The 22,211-nt window shown below is 41.8% G+C and overlaps 1 protein-coding gene across 1 annotated transcript in view; it reads right to left on the bottom strand.

Moving 5' to 3' along the window:
* The window catches only part of MYBPC3 (myosin binding protein C3), a 101,464-nt gene that overhangs the window by 75,981 nt on the left and 3,272 nt on the right, over nt 1-22,211 (bottom strand). The window contains exons 2-9 of the mRNA XM_067557709.1: nt 13,114-13,380; nt 10,284-10,391; nt 9,940-10,026; nt 9,635-9,783; nt 6,957-7,074; nt 5,541-5,589; nt 3,095-3,139; nt 473-529 (exon numbers count right to left, since the gene is read on the bottom strand). Coding sequence (XP_067413810.1) covers nt 473-529; nt 3,095-3,139; nt 5,541-5,589; nt 6,957-7,074; nt 9,635-9,783; nt 9,940-10,026; nt 10,284-10,391; nt 13,114-13,380 — 880 coding nt within the window. The remainder of the gene's footprint in view (nt 1-472; nt 530-3,094; nt 3,140-5,540; nt 5,590-6,956; nt 7,075-9,634; nt 9,784-9,939; nt 10,027-10,283; nt 10,392-13,113; nt 13,381-22,211) is intronic.

The following is a 22,211-nucleotide window of genomic DNA, read 5'->3' on the forward strand; positions in this document are numbered from 1 at the left end:
AGAATCAGAATTGGAAAAGTCATAGTTGTTTATTATAAACAGACTTTTGATTTCCCAAACGCTCCGATCCCAATGACAACTCAGGAGAATAGAAAACTCCAGACAAACACTACATCCCAAAGACAGCTGTTACTGTCCTTAGGTTTTTTCCAGCAAAAGGTGCTGTAGGAGGCTTACAACTACTCCAGTCCCAGTCTCTACAGCTTTATTTTCACACGTAAAATACAAGTTATTGATCTCTGTTGTAACAGAAACCTTTTTTGCTGGTGACACAGCCTAGAGGTGCAGTATGAAATGGTGACGTACTGCTCTCCATGGAGAGTTCACAAAACTACCAATCCCAGTTTCTCCATGCTAGATGAACTTTAGGGAATGCTAAGGGAATTTAACCTGCTTTAGTTTTAATGTCTTCCAGGGCTGTTCTGCAAGAGCTGGTTATTGTATTGCTCTAAGACTGCAGATTTTCACTCACCTCTTTTTCAATAAGGCACTAAAATCCAATTCTCCACCTTCTTCATGTCCCTCTGCACTGTACAGTAAAAGAAAAATATAATAGTTTCAGAAGGAAATGGGGAATGGTTCACATGGCCAGAATTTTCTTGTATGCATAAGATGTACCATTGGAAGGGAAGTAGGAGATGGTTTCACAATTACTCTAGAATTTCATTGGCATGGCAGCCATTTTCTTTTAGAAATCTGGAGATTTTATCTCTTTTCCTGTTTGTTGACTTTTATATAGATTTAAGAAGTGCACTTATTGGGCCTGCATTTTGCCTGCTCCGCTTACAGAGGAAATCATACACTGTGACTAATTCAATGGCACATACTAATCTAGAATATAATTGTATTCCCTTTTGTCCTAAATTAAAAGAAATGACATATATAATCAGTAGTCCAGTAAACACATTTCCCACATGCCCCAAGAAGTTTGTGGAGCATTGCAAGTATTTTCCTATAGAATTGTAAGTACTTTCTGTGGACTGTAGATGTGGGGATGTGGAAACTGTTTTATAAGATGGGTCTGCATTAAGACAACCATATCTTATACATTTTTGGTTGTTTTTTAATATGGCTGCACAGCTTTTTCCTGGTGATTGCCCAGCTACCACCTGCCTCCATTGCATCAGATTAATCTTTTCTTTTTTTAGGGTCCTTGTGACTCCAAAGCTCATCACTGTGAAAATGTGTGATATCATGGATGGATATGATAAAGAATGTGCTTGGGAGGGTTAGAGAAAGCATTCTGTGATTGGCTTTTACCATGGAATTAGAAGGTACAATGTTGTGACTAGTTTTCTTCGTCACAAACCAGTCAATCTGATTAAAAGCAAGTATTTCTCTGTGTGTGATGCTTCATAGTGAGCTCACAAATAATGCACAAGTGCTTTGTGTGTATTCAAAAGCATTCACTGTGACTCAGACATGAATTTGCTGTTCAGAACATTTGAAGTATGCATTTACTCTGAAACGTCACTATTAATAGGCTCTGTGGGGTTCTGTCATGAGAGTTATTGCAATGTGCATGCAATTCCATGATTATTGTGTCTCAAATACTTCCATCTCAAGTGTACTCAGTTTACAAGTAAAAAGATGTTAATATTTTTCCCAAGTTGTATGCCTGTCTTGCTGTTCAACCAGGGCTTGGAGAATCAAGCTGGATTTTTTTCCATCTCATTCACCATCACCAGTAATAAAATGTTCAACTACACCTGTGCAATCCCATTGTCTACAGATTAAGCCTTCAGTGATACATGTGCAACTGCACTGGTTTCAGATTCTGCCCTCAAGTGACATCCTCTGTTGCACACATTATCTTTTTAGGAATGCAGGAATTGCCATACTGAATCAGACTTGTGGTCCATGTTGGCCATTATTCTGTCTCCAATTGTTGCCAGCAATGATCGCTGCAGAGGAAGAAATCCTGCTGAAGATGGATAGGACAGTAGGCCAGAGAAACTCAAGGTGTCAGGATCAAATGCAAGAAACAGCCTCAACAGACTGCAACTTGTAAAAAATTCTGTTGTTAAAGATGGAATAGAATTTAGTTCCCACCTTCTGAGTTGCATTGACACTACAAGGTTAATTGGAGTCAACAATAGTAAACATTTATTTTAGTAAGATCTGATTCTTAATATGCTTTTGAGGAAAGATCTTTTGATTATGAAAGTGCCATTTTTATAGAGTTGCTTTCAGAATAGAACAGCACTGGAAGGGTTAAATGCAGTGCCTAGAAACTCTAATATGTTAGGCACATTGACAGATAAGAACAACTTGAATGGCAGAGGACTTTAGTTATATATAAAGTCACTTATGTAAGGCCAGATTTTCAAATGGTCAGCACTCACAATTCAGGTAGATTTTTCTAAAGAAGTGAGAACCTAGCAGCTCCCATTCTGATACTTATGGCCAGATTTTCTAAAGATCTCCACACCCAATAAGTTGAGCTCTCTGGAAATCCTGGCCACTTTTTCTGGTGCCTAAATGGGAGCTGAGCTTTGTGGTTGCTGAGTTTTTCTGAAACTTCCTTAACATCTAACTTTTGAAACTCAAAGAGTTAGAGAGATGTCCTGTTTTACAAACAAAATTAAGCACTACGATCACAGGGGAATGGGATAGCACACCGCATGGTACCAGGACCATAAGTATGGGAGAAAGAGGTAGATTTTCATATCCACGTGAGAATTTCTATGGGAAGAGTGAGGGAGTTGTAATCAGGATTTGTGTAGGATAGAAAGGGGAATGTGTAGGATAGAAGGGCAGACATGCATTCAGTTTGAGATTACATTTCTCAGTGTCACAATTCTAAGAGGATGCCATATGTTCAAATGTCCCTTCCTGTAAATGAATCTCTCTCAGTGAAGCATCAAAATACTCTACTCTTTTCATTGCTTTATGCTTGTCTCACATGATCATTGTTTTTGTGTTTTCTGGTCATGTATAAGAGCTAAGTATTATAATTATTTATTTATTGTAAAGCTGCAGATTTAATTTTGAATATCTGAATTCAAGTTCTGATTCTCTTTACTGGTCAGAGGGAGAGAGAGAGAGTTCATTGTGAGGATGGGATCTGACTGCTGGCAGAAATCTGGGCTACCTGAGACAGGCTGCAGGCATCCGTCTCCCTACTCCCACCAGGCTCCTGAGTGAGAGTCACAAAAACAGAACTTTAGATTTACACACTTCAATTCAATTCAATTTCTGCTGCCTTCTCATCGAACAACCTAAGCTCCTCAAACTCTAAGCTCCAATGGCAAGTATAGAATAGTTTTAGAAGTGCTCTGTTCTAAAAGAGACTTTCCTGTTCCAAAGGAAGACTTGCCATTGCTTAGTCCAGGCAGCTGCATGGTGGGATCAAACATTCTAACTCTCCTGTACATTCACAGCTTGTAGATGAGACATTCCTTATGACAAGTTTTGCTTGGCTAGCCAAAAACCTCACTTCAATTTCATAGAGACAAATCAATCCTAAATATCCTGTTAAATCAAATGGACAAGGCAACATTGGGGCTTTATTGAATCATAGTCAAATTATGCAAAAAGGTGTTGTGTAATGCAGTGTGTCTGTCTTGCATTCTGCTGAATAGTAAAAGCAGTAAACGAAAATCTAGTGCAGTCCCTTCACAGAGACTTCCTAATACAATCCAGTAAAGGAGGGAGGAGTCTTCAGTCTTCAACTCTAGCTCACTGACTGAGCAAAGGTAAATATGAGGGTTTGTTTTGTGAGGGGAAGGGAGTTTAATGGGAAGGAGTTATGATTCCTTCATGCTGACCTAAAAGTCCCTGAATCCAAAAGATTTGTTAGGATTTTACACCCACATTGCACTCACTTTGAACAGGCACTAAATTTGTTGTTTTCTTTATCCTGTAGCAGAAAAAGGAACTGTTGAATGCTAAATAAAGGACAACAAATGCTTGACCATGTAGAGTTATATTCAAGTGGAACTGGCCTGCATCACAGCAGGACTGACCAGCTACACACATGAATTCCATAGTTACTGTTTTACGTAAATTCCACAAGACTTTTCTGGGTTCCTTGTGACAGAGTTGAGTGTAAAAGGCAGATCTCACATAATAAGTTGTGGAAAAGCACAAGCAGTTGACTATGTGATGGATTTTTTTCCTGCATTGGGGAAATGGTTTGCAGGTGAAATGTAAGTGCTGGAGTGATAAATTTCATTGTAGCTTTGGGGAGGAAAATTCCTTGAGGGATAGCACATATTGCTCTGGAGGACCGTACTTGTTAATGGCTGTTGGAGTGTTTTTTATTGATAATTCAGAAAAAAAAAAAACCTGCTCTGATTTACAGCAAAAGTGAATGAGTATTCAGTAATGAATACAGTTGTATGTTACTGCTTCCTAAACTTTACCAAAAATCTGTAACAGCTCTTTCAATTTAACCAGTAGAGGTTAGCAGCTCTCTTAAGAAGTCATAGATCAACTGAGAACATATTGCGGATCTGGGAAGAGTGGCCTTTCTGAACACCTATGCAATGCCCTGTGGTTCTTAAAAAGCTAGGATGTGCCTATCGCTGACCATTCACACATACAAAACATTAATAAAATTAAATATAACCATATTATAATCAGCTATATGCTATTTATAGTGTTTATGCCCAAATTCCTGATCTCTGTCTAGTGCATGAATATCTTAAGACACAAGTGGATCATCAGGCTCACCTAAGCCATTTTGGAAAGCATTGCTTGGCCCAAGCCATCCTGCCTAGGAGCAACATAGCTCCCCTGTTGATTTGTACCTTGTGCTTTTTCAAACTGGAAAAAATAACTAGTGGAATTTTTGGGAAAATTATGTTCATTATTGCTAAAATCAGGCCCAATGACCAGGGGGGCGGGCGGAGGCGGCAAGTGTCCATGGGCCTGGCAATTTAAAAGGATATAGGCCTCTTCCACCTGCAGCCCTGCTCATGCTCCACCCCCACTCCACTCCAGGCCCTGCTCAGCTTGGGCACTCACTGCATCACTCCTTCCCTCCCACTCCACCCCAGGCCCTGCCTGGTCCTATCGCTTGCTGCTTGACACATTGCTCCTCTCCCCCGGGATCCACGCCACCGCTTGACCTTCCTGCCATCACTCGCTGCTTGCATCCCTCCTCTTCTCCCCCATTTGCTCCTCTGCCGCTGCTCATCGTGTCTTTCCCCTCTGCTCAGGCCCCCTGGGTTGTCGCTTGCTGCCTGGGGGAAGCGGAAGTGTAGAAGAGAGGAGAGGTACTGAGTGGAAGGGGGCAGGGCTGTGGGCAGAAGAGGTGGGACAGGACTGTTATGCCCTGAGGCCCAGAATTACTGTCAGTGGGCCTGTTTGAAATAATTGGAGATCAGGAGTATTGGTACATAGTAAAGAGCCAACCTTTCTTAGATGGTCTCTAGGAGTCAAGTTTGGCATTTTACCTTTAGAAATCCTTACACAATAGGCTTATAGCAGCAGTGATTATTTGTACAATAGCTTTCCTCTTACGTGATCTTGTCTAGGAAGGTAATGAATTCCACATGGAAGCAGAACCTGATCAGCACAAGCTTCCTACTCACGTGCGTCGGAAGGCAGTGCGGATATCCATGTCTCCTGTTCCTGATGCTTCTGATATGGCATACAATTGAAAAGGGAGGGGGGAGACAGTTCAGAGTGTTGCTTGAAAGAGACACCACATCATTGCAAAATGTTTTCCTTTCAAATCATTTTTGTTTCAAAGATCTTATATTTTAACTATGATTAATCACTAAGTGTAAGTAACAAAGAGGCTGGGGCTCTGGATTCTATCTCAAGTTTCACATTAATTTGTAGTTTGACAGTGGGAAAGCCATATCGTGTCTGTAAAATTGGTCTGAATATTGACATCATGAATGCATTGAAATCCTCGGATGAAAGGTGTTCGAGAAGGTCGAAATGTTAATATTACAATTAATGAACTATAATCCATCTGTGGAGGCAGAAGACTAATTCCTTTGATTAGTAGAAGCATGCAGAGGTTCCAGCTGGGAAGTTGTATATAAAGAGTTTGATTAATCTCCGATTTAAATCAGCTTCTTCTGGCGTAACCTGGGGTGGAGAGCCTCCTCTGATTGAAAGTCAACCTATACCATCATCGGCCCTGCAGCCAACCAGTGCTGCCTCAGAAATGAGCAGTGCTGACGCAATGCATTCCTGGGCTGCCACTGCCTGTGAGACTCCTGAGGAAGGAGAGTGCTGCAAACACTGCACTAGCAAGGGTGGATTATGTTCACAGTCTTAGTCAAGTCGCTGGCGACCTATTCTACACTGGAGACAAATAGATGGTTAAATGTACTTCCTTTTTAATCACTGGTAAGCTTTTACAATACAGTTGTCCTCGGGCACCACGAGAGCAACTGTTTAGAGCAAATCCCTTGCTAAAACTAGTCAATGATGCTAGTTGCAATTTTATACTGCCAGCAGCTTCCGCAGTGCTTGAATTTGGCAGGAGGAAAGGAAGTGACTGTTAGCTTTCTGAACTTTTCTAAGTTGCTTTCTTTTTTTTCAAATGTCCATGTTCAAGTACAGCACCTTTAGCAACCTAGAAGTGGAGTTAATTCTCAGACTTTTTAAAAAATGTTACTGAATGTAGTGCTTATGGAAGTGTGGGACTGAAGTCTGGATAAAGCCAAGGATAATATAAGCAAATTCTCATCTTGCTTACTGTATGTTGCTCTTTCAGTGTATCTCAGTCCTGTCTTGAATTATATACTACTTTTCTTTCCAGAGGGGCCCCCTGCCCTCCCAATGCATCTCAGTCCACATCTGTAGCACTCCTGCTGCTCTAGTTTTGGGCTTATACCTAGCTCTGCCAGTTCCTTTTAAACCTGACCTACATCCTCTTCTGGTGGCCACTCTTTACTGGGGCGAGAGATTACTCTGTACACGTGGAGTACAGAGTGGGGACAAGAATCTAACTTAGCAACACATTTCTGTAGAGTCAAATACAATCTTACCATTGACAATCAGACTGAAGTTACAGCTATCAAACTTGTCCTTGGTAGACACCTCACATCTATACCCCCCTGCATAAGTCATTTTTGCTTGGATAATGTGCATTTCAAAGATGTAAACCTAAAAAATAGATCAGACCACAGAGCAAGGAAGTTAGAAAATGAAAGGGTAAAAGACATACAGAGAAACAAATATAGAATGCCAGAACATTAACAGTGATAAAGACCGGAATAGAACTCTTTCCATCCATTTAAAAAACCCACTTTGTTCCCTGTATGTGCAACTTTCTGTGTCTCTTGTGGCTGGTAAGAAGTTCTTATAAAGCAAAAATTTCTCTAATCTAGTTTGAACACCTAAAGGACATTATCTGCACATGTTTTCCAGGGGATGGGATATTGATAGTAGCTAATCCTACTGTTGTACTAATCTGTGATTGCATAGGTACAGACACCACAATCATCAGGAATGGTAGCTGCATGCTTGTGGCCACGGGTAACAGGTCCTTGATCTCAGTAAAAATATAGGCCTCTCTCTAGACAGAGCATTAATAATGGAGCAGTTCCATAAATTCAGCCTTCAGAAGGATTGGCATTAGGTATGGGCAAGTCTACCATATTCCATCCAGCAGAGGGCAATGGAGATGCATACACATAGCAAGTATAACACAAAATATAACACTCTGGCAGTAGTCCCCAAAGTGTGGGGGCAGGACCCAAGCCAGCCCCCATGGGGGAAGGGGAAGGAGTGAGGAGGGAACACCACCTAGTCCTGCTTTCTGTGTGTCTGACTCTGGCTTTGAACTGCAGCTCCTGTCTGTCGCTCCTGTGGGAAGGGGTGCAGACAGATTCCATTATGGATATGTTTGGGGACCACTGCACTATGGTGATCCCTACAGACAGAGAGGGTGACACACCACAGGCCTCTTTGTGTTCCAGGTGTCTGTCTGTCTCTGGGCTAGAGAATTCGCATTAGACTCATTTATGGTGGGAATGGACTTTTGTTGAGCTATTTATGATACTCTACCCACAGTAATAAGGCAGTTAATTTCGGATCTAATGTATAGGTGTCTAGTGCCTCTGAATATTCCTGATAATATTCCTGAATAATTCCTGATAATTACACAATCAGATTATGGAAATTACCATACTAGATGAGTCCAATGGTCCATCAAACTCAGGATCCTATCTCTGACAGTGACTAATACCAGCTGCCTGAGAGTCAGGTGCAAGGAACCCTACAATAGGCAGTTACAGAATAACCTGCTGCGATGAAGTGTTCACCCCACACCACTCCTGAAGGGATTAAAGTGCCTCAGAAGGGCTAATTAACCTGGTAAACTGCATCTGGGGGAGACTGAGGCTTGATTGACAAGCACTAATTGAAGATGGAGCTCATCTAGAAGGGGGTAGGCAGGGGCTTGTATAAAGCAAGGAGTGGAAAGTAGAAGAGGGCTGCACTGTGGAGACCTGTAGTCACTCTGGGCCTAGTGAGGAGAGAAGGAGGTAACCTGAGGGGTTGGTGGGAGGGAGATGAAACAGAAGCCCTGGGATCCTGACCCTGAGGGATGTGGTTTACTCAGAGGGTTGGTGGAGGAGAAGAAAGCCTGTAGATGGCAAAGCAGGAAGAAGCCCAGGAAAACAACAGCAAGGGTTCAAATGGTACAGACCTTGCCTGCTGATTGTAGGGTCCCTGGGCTAGAACCTGGAGTAGCAGGTGGGCCTGGGTTCCCCCTCTGGGAAAGTGGCACAATATTGAATGGGAAGATGGCCTGGAATGGCACTTGAATAGCTAGTCCAGTGAAATGTTTTCTGGAAGGGGAACACTGTATATAACCTGGCTGGAAGGCCAAGCTATAAAGGAAGCACTGCAATTCCTAGAGAGGAAGAGGGACTGAGGTATGAGGGAGTGACAAAGAGAGAGCACCCTGAGTCCAGAATGATAGAGAGAGACCACAGAGTGAGTGAGTGATGGAAGAGGGTGTCAGTCCAGGCCGAGCTAATCCCCAGATGCAGCCACATGGGACTGCCCCAGTAGTGAGTAGAACCCTGTTACATATGCCCACAACGAGCATTTATTTCTAACACAAATGAGTTAGAGGTTGGCTTATACTCTGAAGCATGAAAGTTGAGATGCTTTCCAAACTTTTTTTTTTTTTAAATCCTTTCTATTGCCATTCTGGATGTTCCTCTTATTCACTACCACTGTTAGCAACTTGTTAAACTGATTTTTAGCATAATTATGTGGGTTTTTACACGTTTCTTAGTTTTCCCTAGCTGCATGCATTCCTGTTCTGTTGTCACTGACCAGTGAGTGTTTCTGTCCTCTTTCTCTTTTTTCTGTCCTCTTTCTCTTTTTTTTTGTATATTCACACAATTTCCAAACTTCATCTCAGACACTTCTCCAGACTGAACATATGCTGAACCTTTCCTCAAAAATCTCTTTATCTTCCAAATCTTTTAACATTTCATCATGGAACAGAGGAGTGATAGTATGTACCTAGAGCCTCTATCTTTGTCTAGATCCTTGGAATATAGATCTGAATCCATGATTAGAATACTGTGCACAATTTTGGGCACCTTAGTACCAAAATATGTCACTAGCAAGGAAGAGGTCTTTTCCTCCAGAAAAAAGGTTGGTGGCTGGGAGAGAGAGACTGAGAGCTCTGCTTTTCTGGCTGTACCTTGTTGTTTCGGTCATAGCTGTCATGCAGCTGGAGATGTTTTCCCACTTTGCTTCCCAGGTCCATCCACTTTCCCTTGAACCATTTCACTGATGGTTTCTTCAGCATGCTGGCACCTGCCACTTTGCAAGTGAATGTGATGTTTCCACCTTGAAAGAGAGATCAGTTAAAATCAGGCTGTGAGTGGTGTTTAGTATTTCTATTAGATAATTGCTATTGTACTGTAAATGGAGAGACAAAGATAGTATTCAGGTGGTAGATGCAGTGTTTGCTAGCAGCTTACAAACCTCAATTCTTGTACTCACCGACAGTCACTTCTCCATCCTGAGGCCGTGTCACGAAGAGACCAATAGGGTCCAAAGGCAGCTCTGGCTGAGCCTCAGCAGTTGGAACTGAAACAAATAGGTGGATTTATTAACTACCTTTGCATTTCAGGCTCTATCCTAACCCGTATAGTGAATCCTTTACATCATTTCAATGTTTCCCTCAATATTCTTCTCCACTCAGATATTTCCTGTTTCCTCTATGGCTCCTTATTCCCACTTTGCTGGGGCTTATCACTTATCTTCTTCCTCCTGGTTCTTTTTCCGCCTTGTTCCTATTCTTCCTTTCAATCGGTCAGCTACGGTTAGTCCTAGCATCTTTTTACCTTCTGAGCTCCTGCTGCATTCTGCTGGTTGTGTCTCTGCTGGTGTAGGTGAGTCTGAGACAGTTGGGGCAGAAGCAGCTTCAGTAGGAAGAATTGCCTCAGACTTTTCTGGAAAGGAATGAAAAGCAAGGTTACAGAAAGCCACATATTTCTGGGATATACTTGAGAGAATTGTGCAGAGAAGCATTTCTTCAGTGAGCTTTAGAAAATGGCAGGAAGTTGGTTATTGTCTTGTAGAGCCTAGAAGGTGCGCTGCTTGGAAGGTGCCAGCTTTATGGATCTAACCAGATAAGAACAGTTTACCTGTGCCAAGCTTTGAGGGCTAAGAACCCTCTTTTCTCTGTCAAAAGAGATGTTTGAATTTTTAATAATAATAATCATGCCATAGTTTTGACATGTTAAATTTTAGATGTTTTGAAGAATAATTTTTCTACCTGTTGGCTTCCATGGTGTACATAGAAACAGCAGTGATGAAAAATGCAACTTTGTTTTTAAAAGTTCATAAAGAACAATTAGCCTATAAGTGAGATTCTGTTTTATAGCTACTATATGTATCTCAAGTTTGAAATGTTATAGATATTTGTAACTTAGTGGGCTCTGAAAAATGGGATAGCTGTCCCAAAATTGCAAAAAGGAGTAATTTAAATTCCTCCAGACTCTTCCACTCCTGAGAGGATGTGTATCTAACTTTCTGGAAAACTAAATCTGCATCTTAAGGGAAAGTGATATGATAGTTAGGAAAAACTTCTATTTCACTGCTTAACAAAGGACCAGATTCTGCCATCTTTACTTATATTGGATAGCAGCATTGGAACTACTGTCTAGAACAGTGGTTCTCAACCTTTTTGGCTTGAGGGCCACAGTTATCATTTTTACAACCCGGAAGTGCCAGCAGCCCACCCCCACTGGAGTCAGACAGAAGGAGTCCTCGCTGATCTCCTGTTCCCCTGGCTGCAGCAGGGAAACCACACACATCCTGTAACCCCATGCACTTCACCTGGGTTCTTAGGCAATGTCTCCCTTCTGTAGCCAGGGAGACATGAAATCAGCGCTCCCCTTCTTCTGGCTCCAGCAGGGCTCCCAGCATCTAGGGACCCAGGCGGAGCACTTTGGCGTGCTCCCTGCTACAGCCAGGGGGAGGGGAACGCTGATCTCCCTTCCCCTTGGCTGCAGCAAGGAGCCTGCACCAGTCTTGTAGCCCCACAGCAACGCACTCCGCCTGGGTCCTTAGGCAGTAGCTCCCTTCTGCAGCCAGTGGGAGGGGAGTGGCGGGCCACTTTGAAAGACCCCAGGGGCCACTTTTGGTCCCAGGCCATGGGTTGGGAACCACTGGTCTAGAATCTTGTCCAAATAGAATTAAATGCCATTTTAACTGAAAAACTCTCCACATCTCTAATTATGGAATCACTATAATGATGCCTCCATAGTATATATATCTACATCATATATAGATATAGATAGATATCTATATATCTATATCTTATTTAGAAAAGGTTCATCTTGAAGCATCAACACACAGTTTACATAGAAAACAACTTCTCTGCACAGTGGCATATCTGATATTGCCATTAGCCACTTTTAGCTGTCAAAAGACCCTTTCTGATGAAGAGCCACTTCAGTCTTGTATACCTCTGTTACTTGTAAGCTTAATACTGTAATATTTTCTACCTGGGATTAATTGCAAAGGATATCAGGAAACTTCAGCTAGTGTAATATATAGCTGTTCATGTCCTAAGAGAGGAGGGCAATAACAACATATCACACATCTGCTCTGGGTGCCAGTAAAATGCAAAGATGAAATTTAAGTTGCTAGTTACTATCTACAAAGCTCTAAATAGTTTAGGGCCCGGCTACCTCAGCGATTACCCCTTCCTCTCTGACCTCCATCATATACCCTGCTCCCGTCTGGAAAAGAATGCCTTCTCTACAAAGAATTTACTCTTCTGCTAAAAATTAGTGAGAATCTTTTTAGACTGGTCAGAAGATCTCACCAAAGCCACATTTCAGTTGCCAAAACAAATGCTGGGAAGGGATAAAAAGGAGTCGGATCTAAAGGCCTTCATTTGTACCAGTGCTATGGACAGAGAATGAGATACTTTTTTAATCAAAATTATGTAAGTGTTTCACAGAGGCCCATGAATTTTGGTAAAAAATTATAGGGGGCTGAAGGTGACCTTGAGGTACTTTGAGAATCACTGATCTAGTCTGTTTTCCATGTCTTCCCTATCTTTCTTTTAAAAGGGCAGCCTGCCCCTTTAAGGGCCAGGAGGTGTTGGGTCAGCCAGACCTGTTCAGTTAGTTCTGCCCCACAGAAGGTATGTTGGGTGTGGAACTTAAAAGAAGAAAAGCCCAACAGTTGAGGGCTGGCAAGAGTCCCTGAACCAGAGGAGGGAAGGTCCTCTCCAAACCTGAGATTCCAGGAAGTAGGATCTAGGAGTGACTGTTCCACAGAGAGCAGGAAGCAGCTGCAGAGAGTTGGAGGCTGCAAGAGTGGTAGAGAGCAGGGAGGCTCCTGCTGGGGAAGGACTCCAGCCAAGTGGAGTCTTGCTATGTATGCTTGGTGTTTTTCCTTAATGTTTCAGATCCTGCAGGCACGTGAGAATCTCACTTTTCATTTAAAAATAAAAAAGCTTATAGCCCTGTGGTTGTAGGGAAAAGCTTTACAATGTGAACCAGAAAGACTCAGGCACCAGAGGGCAAGTAAAAATAAATCCCATGTTTAAAATATCATGAATTTTAAACCAATCTGATTTTTATGGGCCCAACTTGTGATTTCTGGACACGGGTTGACAATTCTGAATAAGCTGTAGGGGTTTAGGAGATACCATACCTGGCTCTTTGACCTTGAGGTCAAATTTGACCTTGGAACTCCCTGCGATTACAGCATATGTCACATCGTCCTCTTTTCCAGTGTTATTGATAGTCAGTGAATGCTTGTTCCCCTCAGATTTGATCATATACTTCTTGCTTTCAATAATTTCTGCTCCAGCTCGTTCCCACTTCACTTTGATGCCAGTCTTTTCAGTCTCTGCTTCAAACACAGCTGTGCCTCCTGCCATCACCTCTGTGGTCTTTGGCTTCTTGGTGAAAGCAGAAGCTAAAAAAAGAGAGGAGTCACCTGTTTATCTTTTCTTGAAGTCAAACTTTGTGTCTACAACAGCTTTTGTCTGCCTTCAATCCTGCCCCTCCCCTCAATCTACCTCCCGTCTGCCTGTAAAAGATGTGAATATAATAGTTTCAACAACTGTGGAATAGTCAGTCTAATTTAACAGGACACTGCACAAACTACTCCATTCCTTAGTTTTAGATCTCAGTTAATTGACTCTATCTGTAATTGAGGTGTCAAATCTTCTGCATATTGTCATGATATAATAAGTAATGGATTGAAAACTGTTCCCAAACTAGGCACCTGCTGAGGTCAGAAACACTACCCATCTTCCTGTTCCTCTATTTAAACCAGTATTTCTACAATGGTGATTCTCTAATTCTTCTCTGGTATGTGACATGATGGTGCAGTACATACACATAAAGCTGTCCACTTGAGTTTCCCATGCAGTTTCTTTTAGATACAGGATTTATGTTCACATCTTGTCTAATTGTTGTGTTAAACAGATACTGCATTGCATTGCAGGATAGCTTAATTTATTTAAGTGAAGTGATTCCTGTATATATAGTTGTTAGCTGGGATACTGGAACAATTTTTATAGTGAGGGTGCTGAGAGTCATTGAATCAAACAGTAAACCTTGTATACAATAGAAACCATTTCAAGACAGGGGTGTGGTAGCACCCTCCACACCCCTAGTTCCAGCATCTATGTTTGTTAGTGCACTCCAACATCCTTTTGGGGGTGAAAAGCAGTATGTGTAAAATTTTCACAAGTGCCTAAGGTCTTAGCCCCTTCTGCAAATTTTACACTGTATCAGTTTAAGTGATTATTATTCTAATTTACTGCTTTGATGTGAAACAGATCCCAGTGCTCAGCCTTAATACTGTGCAGTGAGGACAGCTTAGTGAGACCTCTTTGATCTTCTTGAGGTATATCTACACAGTGTGCGGCAACAAGTTCCAGAGCTCCGATTGACAGTCTTGGACTCACAGGACTCATGCTGCAGTGCTAAAAATAGCTATGTAGATGTTGTAGCTGGGGCTGGAGTTCAGGCTCTGAAGCCTAGAGAAAGGGATGCAGAGTCTGAGCGTCAGCCCAAGCTGCAATGTCTACACAGCTATTCTTTGTGCCATAATGCGAGCCTAAGTCTGTTGACGTGGGTTCTGAGACTTGCGGACCACTTACTGTGTAGACATACCCATAGAAGGCATGCTAAATAATCAGTGAGGTATAGTTTTATTTGTTCAGAATTACATGAGCCTAGAACTCTGGTTAGTTTTTTTTTTCAAATGGAAATAAATACATTAATCTAGATGGATTTAAATCTTAAACTATCTTAAAAAAAATTTTCAGGCTAGCATTTTGAACAAATATCTAAGTAGCAACTTTTTTCAACCTGAAATTTCTCTCCTAAAATTTGATTTACTTTTGCTTAATCTCTAGATATTATTCTCTGGTTATGTGGAGAAATATGGTCATTTAAAATTTTTTTAGGAACATAAGAATTTCCATATTGTGATAAAGCAATGCCATCTAGTCCAGGATCTATTCCTATTGCCATATCAGAAGACAAATGGTATGTTTTGTTCAGTATCCCACCTCTTGTTGTACCAGAATAAACCAGTGGTTCAGTTCATCTTGCTATCTTGTCTTTAATAGCAACCAATGCGGTAAAATTGCCCTAATAATGGGCTTTATAATTTTATCCCTCCTATCTGTATCCAATGTCTAATCTGGTATTGAAAGTTACTAAAATATTTGCTACATAATTCTCTAACATTAGTTCTGCTACTTAATTACATGCATTATCAAAATTTTCCTTTACATGTCCCCTTATTTAAATCAGTGTTTTGGTCAGTGCTCAGAATTGAAGTAACAATAAAGTGATTAAGAAGAAAAAGTGTAAGGACAGATTATTCATTTTGGTTCCTATGCAAACCTAAAACTAGCATACTTGGCGGGCATGTCTGGAACATGTGGCATCTCCTGACTTGCCTCACTGAGGTGACTTCAACTCATTGGCAGCCTGTCCCGTTATTTAGGAATGTGGAGTTCTACTGTGATTCAAAGTTACTATTTTCTGTTCATATTAGGACACTCGTGAAATCTTTTGTCATTTGTTAATCTCCACAAAATGTGCAGATTTAAAAACACTGGCTATCAAGACTCTTGTTCATACTTTGAATATTTTTAGTAAATCATTGTAGCATCTTTTTGTAGACTTTCCCCATTCATGGATAATGTGTTCACAAGCAATTCTAAATTCCATTGCATATTTAGTTATTTACACCTCTGCACATTTCATATCCTTTATTTTTTAACTTGGGTAGCTTGCAAAGGTTTTTTTAAATTGGGTTTGCACCATGTTTTGCTTCTTTTGATATTTAAAAAGGCCTGAAATGTGATTTGTTCTTTTGTTTTTACATTTGACAGATAATGGAAACCGTTTTGCAACCTTGACTGTAATAGGCCTTGATGATAGTAGGCCATTATAAATTTTTCTGTACTTCTTTCTTCCACGCACAGTGGAAGCTGGAGACACCCCTGCAACCTTTTATTCCAGTTGCTCATAAGGTATGAGGTGTTGTTTATGGCCTGACACAAGAAATTGTCCTTGCTACTCAGATACCCAACATCACATGAATATCCTCTGATACATTATTCTACTGGAGTAGACATGAAAGGCTGGTATTCTGATGTAGGATATAATGGGTCATTGCACAGAGTTATTCTGAAGACAGCTAGACTGCAGCATCATGGGGAGCAAAGCCAGCTCTGGAAGCCACCCCTGAAGTTGCTACCAGCTGACTCCTGGCCCTGCAACACTGGGGATGAAGAGATTTAGACATATTTTTGTTAAAATCCCATCATTATCTCTCTTTCTTTTAGCCACAGGAGAATTGATAATTGATCATTACTTACTAACAATTACTTAATAATTACTTAATAACAATGTGGCCTGTAAATGTTCCAACCTACAAATGGCAACATTTCAGGATATGCATCCCTGGCAGGAATTCTCTGATCTACTGCAGATCCTGCAAAAGAATTGTGTTTCTTACATTTATACTAGACCAGTGGTTCTCAACCAGGGATACAGGTACTTTCGGGGGTATGCAGAAGTCTTCCATGGGGTACATTTGCTAATCTAGATATTTGCCTAGTTTTACAACAGGCTACATAAAAAGCACTAGCAAAGTCAGAACAAACTAAAAGTCATTGTCTGGTTTGTACTGCTCTATATACTATACACTGAAATGTAAGTACAATATTTATATTCCAGCTGATTTGTTTTTATAATTATGTGGTAAAAATGAGAAAGTAAGCAATTTTTCAGTAATAGTGTTCTGTGGCACTTTTTTGTACTTTTATGTCTGAGTTTGTAAGAAAGTAGCTTTTAAGTAAAGTGAAACTTGGGGGTACGCAGGACAAATCAGACTCCTGAAATGGGTACAGTAGTCTGGAAAAGTTGAGAGCCATTGCACTCAACAACTCAATAAAAATAAATTGCTAGCCAGAACTATATTCACATCGATAACGTTTTCTCCATTAGCACATCGGTCTCCGCTTCCCTCTCTTAGCTCTAAATACACATGTAGGGGTTCATGAGCAACTCTTAGTCTCTGAAACTTCCTGATAAAGACCAGATCCAACTCCCATTTAAAGTCAGTGGAAATACTCTCAGAAGTAAATGGGAGTTGGATTCACCGAAAAGTTCACCTGAGAAACTGGGTTTGCAAGACTACTTTTCTAAGGCTGAATGCTGCTCTGGAAAGAAGATTCAGATGATCATTTCCCTGCCCATGGGTCAGAGCCAGTGGCTGATAATGCCCAAAATAAGTGCTGGGTCTACAGGTTTCAAAATGCACTACCTCACTTATATTTTCAAAGGGAAAAACGTTTGGGTGGGATAAGAGAGGTTGGTGAGGAAGAGGAGAGAAAAATGGCCACTCCACTCTGTCCTTTCAGAATGAAAAACTGGAATATTTGACAGAAAAGGGTCAGGTGGGAATAAACAGTATTCAAGCCTCTGTCACCCCTTTAGTATTTTTTCAAAGGCTATGGCTGCACTAGAGACCTTACAGCAGCACAGCTGCACCCATGTAAGCTCTGTACAGTAGCCACTCTAAACCGACAGGAGAGAGCTCTCCCGTCTACTTAATTACTCCAGCCCATGCAAGTGGCAGTAGCTGTGTCATCAGGAGAAGCACTCCTGCCAACATAGCACCATCCACATCGGTGCTTAAATCAGCATGAGTTATGTCAGTCAAGGGGTGGCTAATTCACATCCCTGAGTAACATAATTTATGTCGACTTAAGCTGTAATGTAGCCATAGCCCAAGTCTCATCCTTACCTCCTCTAAACTAGTTGTTGCCTTAACATCTCCCCCTACTGTCTACACACACACACACCAGTACAACAATTGATTCCATTCTCTTCCGCACACAGTCCTACTAACCCAATCCATCTCCTTGCCTGCTCAAAACATCCCTAACCCCAACTGCTCAACCCTCTCATCCCAACCTCTCACCCACACCTAAACTGAGAATTCTTTTTCTGCCTACTCTCATCCACTTGACACATCAAAACCATCTTCTCAGTGCTGGTCTCTCCCATATGACACTCCCATGCTCACGGTGTACCTCTCCCATACAAATATATCCTCCGAGGGCAGGCTCAAAATATCCATCATAAGCTCAGAAACCTCCCCCCTCCCATGTAACACACACCGTCACCAGTGTCTGTCAAATGTCACGCATCTGTGTGACAATCATACATGCAAGCTGCCTGTCAGGCATTCCTGCAACTAAGACCACATCACACATTCAGCAGGGCTCTGGGCAAACAGGAAGGCTTGGGCTACACTTCAGGCTGGCTGCCACCAGGAGCCGCTATGGCATCTGCTTTAGAAGCAGCAAGATGGCCTCTGACTCTCCTCATAGCCCTTCTGTACTTCCTGTCAGCTCTCAGCCACCTGGAGCAGCAGAGAGGAAAGGAAGCAGCCTCATTACCTCACAAGCAGGGGCAGCGAGGTACTGTAGGAGGAGGGAAAGGAGGAATAGGAGCTACTGAAGGTGATACATGACAGGTGCTGCTGAAGGGGACAGAGGTGACAAGGTAGGGATAGAGGGCTGACAAAAGGAAAAGCGCTAATGGGCCTAGCATTACCCTGTACCAACCTGCTACCCCCTCATACTTCCCTGGTCACCTGCTACAAGCCTTCTCGTCCCATCTCTTTTGAGGAGAGCAAAGAATCCAGGTCCTTCTTGTCCATTGCCTTCTTCCACTGCTCAGGGATTACCCTGTGAGGGAAATCTGATGCCTCTTCAGTACCCTTCACCAGTACTAAATTCGCACAGTGTTGCCCAAACTGATGTTTATGGCTATATCCAAATTAATTTTAATTATGCAAACTAACCAATTAAAAATTTGCATGACATGTCACACTTGGAGCTGCCTACAGTTTTGCTCAAAACCCCACTCAAAAGGAAAGAGGAAGCAAGGAGCCTGTGATCTGAAATAGCCCCATAGAAGGTGCTCTGTGAGTCCTCCCTTTTCTGCTTGCAGTCTGTTTGCTGCAGGAGCAAGGGTTCTCTAGTGCAGGGATAATCAAATTTCTTGGTCAAGGTATAGTCAAGATTCAGACTGCAGAGAAAATAATACAAGAATAACAACAGTCATTATAAGAAGATTTTGTGGTCCAATCAAAAATGTCTGGGGATCTGGATTTTTCCCATGGTCTACCTATTGACTACCCCTCCTCTAGTGGCAACCAGCAGCACCATCTTCCAGGGGCTCCAGCCCCATCAGAGGTCCCCAGTAGCTGGAGATGGGACTGTATGGCATTGCCACACTATACAGTTAGTTATTGGTGGGTCTTGGCTCCATTAGCTCCTGATGACCAGTTGCCCCTGTTCAGAGCTCCAGAGCCAGGCTGCAGAGTTTGGTTTCGAGAGTATTTTACGGAATGGCAGGATAACTTTCAGATAGGATGTGGAGAAAATATGAACCACGTAATGAGGTTGCAGGACAAATTTCACTGGAAGCAAGTAATTTAAGCTCTAAAAAATCATTTCCTTCATCATTTTTTGCCTTTGCCAAGTCGTGAGTTTAGGATTCTGTGGGTATGTCTACACTGCAATAGAAGACCATGGTTGGCCCATGTCAGCTGACGTGGGCTTGCAGGCGAGTTGGAATGCAGGGCTATAAAATTGCAGCATAGTTGCTCAGTCTCGAGCTGGAGCCTGAACATCTACACTGCAATTTTGTAGCCTATCAAGTCCAAGTCAGCAGACCAAGGCCAGATGCGGATATTTTATTGTAGTGTAGATTTATACTGTGTTTCTTCTGCAAGAAGACCAATTCCTGTTTGCTTTAAATGTTGATGGGTGTCCTCCATTCGTGCCAGGAAAGTATAAGCTCTTTTTAGTCATAAAAAGACGTTATATGTAACAAATTGTTAAAAATTGTAAAATTTGGAAGTAATTTAAGTTGTCACCCATATTCCGTGAATAGTGGGGCATACTAAGGATCACAAATGTTAGGGGGAAAACCCTACCCTACGGCTACTGAATTTTTAAGTCATGTACAGAATGTTCCAATGTGTAGTGCAGAAGTGTAGTATCCCACACAGAAGAGATTTTAAACTTGATTGGTGATTTTTTTGTTTATTTTTAGATCCTTCTTCACCCCTGGAGTTAGAAGTTCTCACTCGATGAGACCCTTCCCTCACTGTATACTTTGCTGTTGATGTCATGTCATCACTGAGCCCTGTTAAAGAGGTCAGCCTCTGAAAGAAAGAGAGTGTGATGGGGTGTGTACCACACACAGGCTGTGAAAGAATTAATGTGGGCTTGAGAGGCCAATTAACATGATAAATTGCATCTGAAGGGTGAACTAGGCATAATTAGAGATGAAGCCCAGCTGGAGAAGGAGCTGAATAGTTTATACAAAAGGCTGGAAATTTAAATGAGAAGATACCTGAAGGGTGAAATTCTGTAGTTGCTCTCTGGGATGAGTAAGTACTGAGACCAGGCGACTCAAGGAGAAAGCCCAGGCAGAGAGTAAGTCCTGGTATCCTTTCCTGAACAGAAAATTCTGGTAGGAGGCCTGGAGAAAGATGAAGTGGGCACAGGGGTGGAGCAGGCTCCAGTCGTAAACGCTGATAAAAGGTTGTTATCTGGACTTTCAAGGAGAGAGCCCTGGAAGGTGTTCAGTGGAGGAATAGCAAGGAGAACTTAATAAGCATGAAAGGCCAACTCTGAGGAGGAGTTTGAGTTTTTATTTCTGGCTTGAGTTTGTGTGAGGATACTAGGGAGGGTCCTGAGGGCCAGTGTCCCTGAAAGAGGGAATAATCTAGAGAGGCTGTGAGTCGGAAGAAGTCCTGGGAGGCTGCAGCAAAGAGTTGGATGGCGCTGTCCTGGGCTACTGGTTATAGTATGCCTGGGCTGGAACCTAGTGTAATGGGAGGGCCTGGGTTCCTCTACTAGTTGCTGGCAAGATGGTATAAGTCCAGAGAAGGGACAGGGATGACAGAGAGCTGTCAGAGAAGGGAGTGAGGACAATAATGCCTGGAGTGGGGTTGAAGGCCTTGTTTTAAGGACATTGAACTATTTGTGGGACTTTATTACCCTGGAAGGTATGGACTTAAATCATGACTCAGCCAGAGGGCTAATCACAGGAAAAGGTGCACCAACAGAGGGCCAGAGTGGCTTCTAGCAGAGGGTGCTAGATGGGGAGAGAGCTGCCATGCCTGGCCACGGAGGTCCTTCAGTAATGAGTCTACTCTTTCACCGAAAGGTAAGTGCTTTTATAGGCTATGATATGGTTGAGTACTGTTTTAAACCAACTATATTTATATCTCACTAGAATGAAAAAGTGAATATATACTATATAATAAAAGAATGGCACTTAGCTGATCACATAGACAGCCTGCAATCAGCAGGCTGCAAGCGCCACTAAAGCTTTTTGATGGTTATGATGTGAAAATGCAGAAAATAGGAAGTTTTTAAAATCAAAAACACAAAATTAGGATATACTGAAAATTAGGGTTTCTCCTGCAGTGCTAAATTGGTCTTATTGCACATCCTGTATATCTTATGGTAAAATAATTACATGTGCACCAACACCAAGTTAACATTTTAGAAAAAACATTAATTTTCAGAATTACTGAATATTTGATGGCTTAATATTGCGACTTTAATTTTACAGTTAAACTAGTTCACATTTCTTTTTCTCCCACTTCTTTCCTTTAAGATAAGTACTGGAGCAGTTAGATTTGCGCAGGTTAGAAGCTCCACAAACTTTAGCAGTGACCTTGTAAATTCCTTGCTCTGGAAATATATGAAGGTACTATAAATTTCTTAGTCAGAGCTAAGTGCCTTCTTGCACATACAGACTTAACTGTTACTTGATCAAAGCAATAAAGCCTCTCAAACTTGCTTTCCTCTATTTCAAAAGCTGAGATTGCTCATATTACTGGAATTTAAAAAGAACTGGGAGTAGTCACACTTGCTGTGTGACCTTGGGCACTCAACCTCTCTGTGCCTCCAATATCCCATCTGTGAAATGGGGACAATGATTCTTCTTCAGATCTACAGAAGAAAAGGTGATGTAAGTTATTTATTTGTATTACATAGCACACTTAGAACCCATGAACCAGGACTCCATTGTGCTAGGCACTATGCAAACAGAGCCCCAAACACCTTATAATCAACATAAGTGTTTACAAGCTGTTTATTATGGAGTGACTATAGCTTCTCCATGCTTAAAGTTGCAGTCAAGTTCTATAATAAGCCCTGACCAACATTTTCTAATCTA

The sequence above is a fragment of the Emydura macquarii genome, unplaced genomic scaffold (genome assembly GCF_026122565.2).
Source record: "Emydura macquarii macquarii isolate MOO-44397 ecotype Brisbane River unplaced genomic scaffold, CSIRO-AGI_Emac_v2 contig_1876, whole genome shotgun sequence".
Classification (NCBI taxonomy): domain Eukaryota; kingdom Metazoa; phylum Chordata; order Testudines; family Chelidae; genus Emydura; species Emydura macquarii.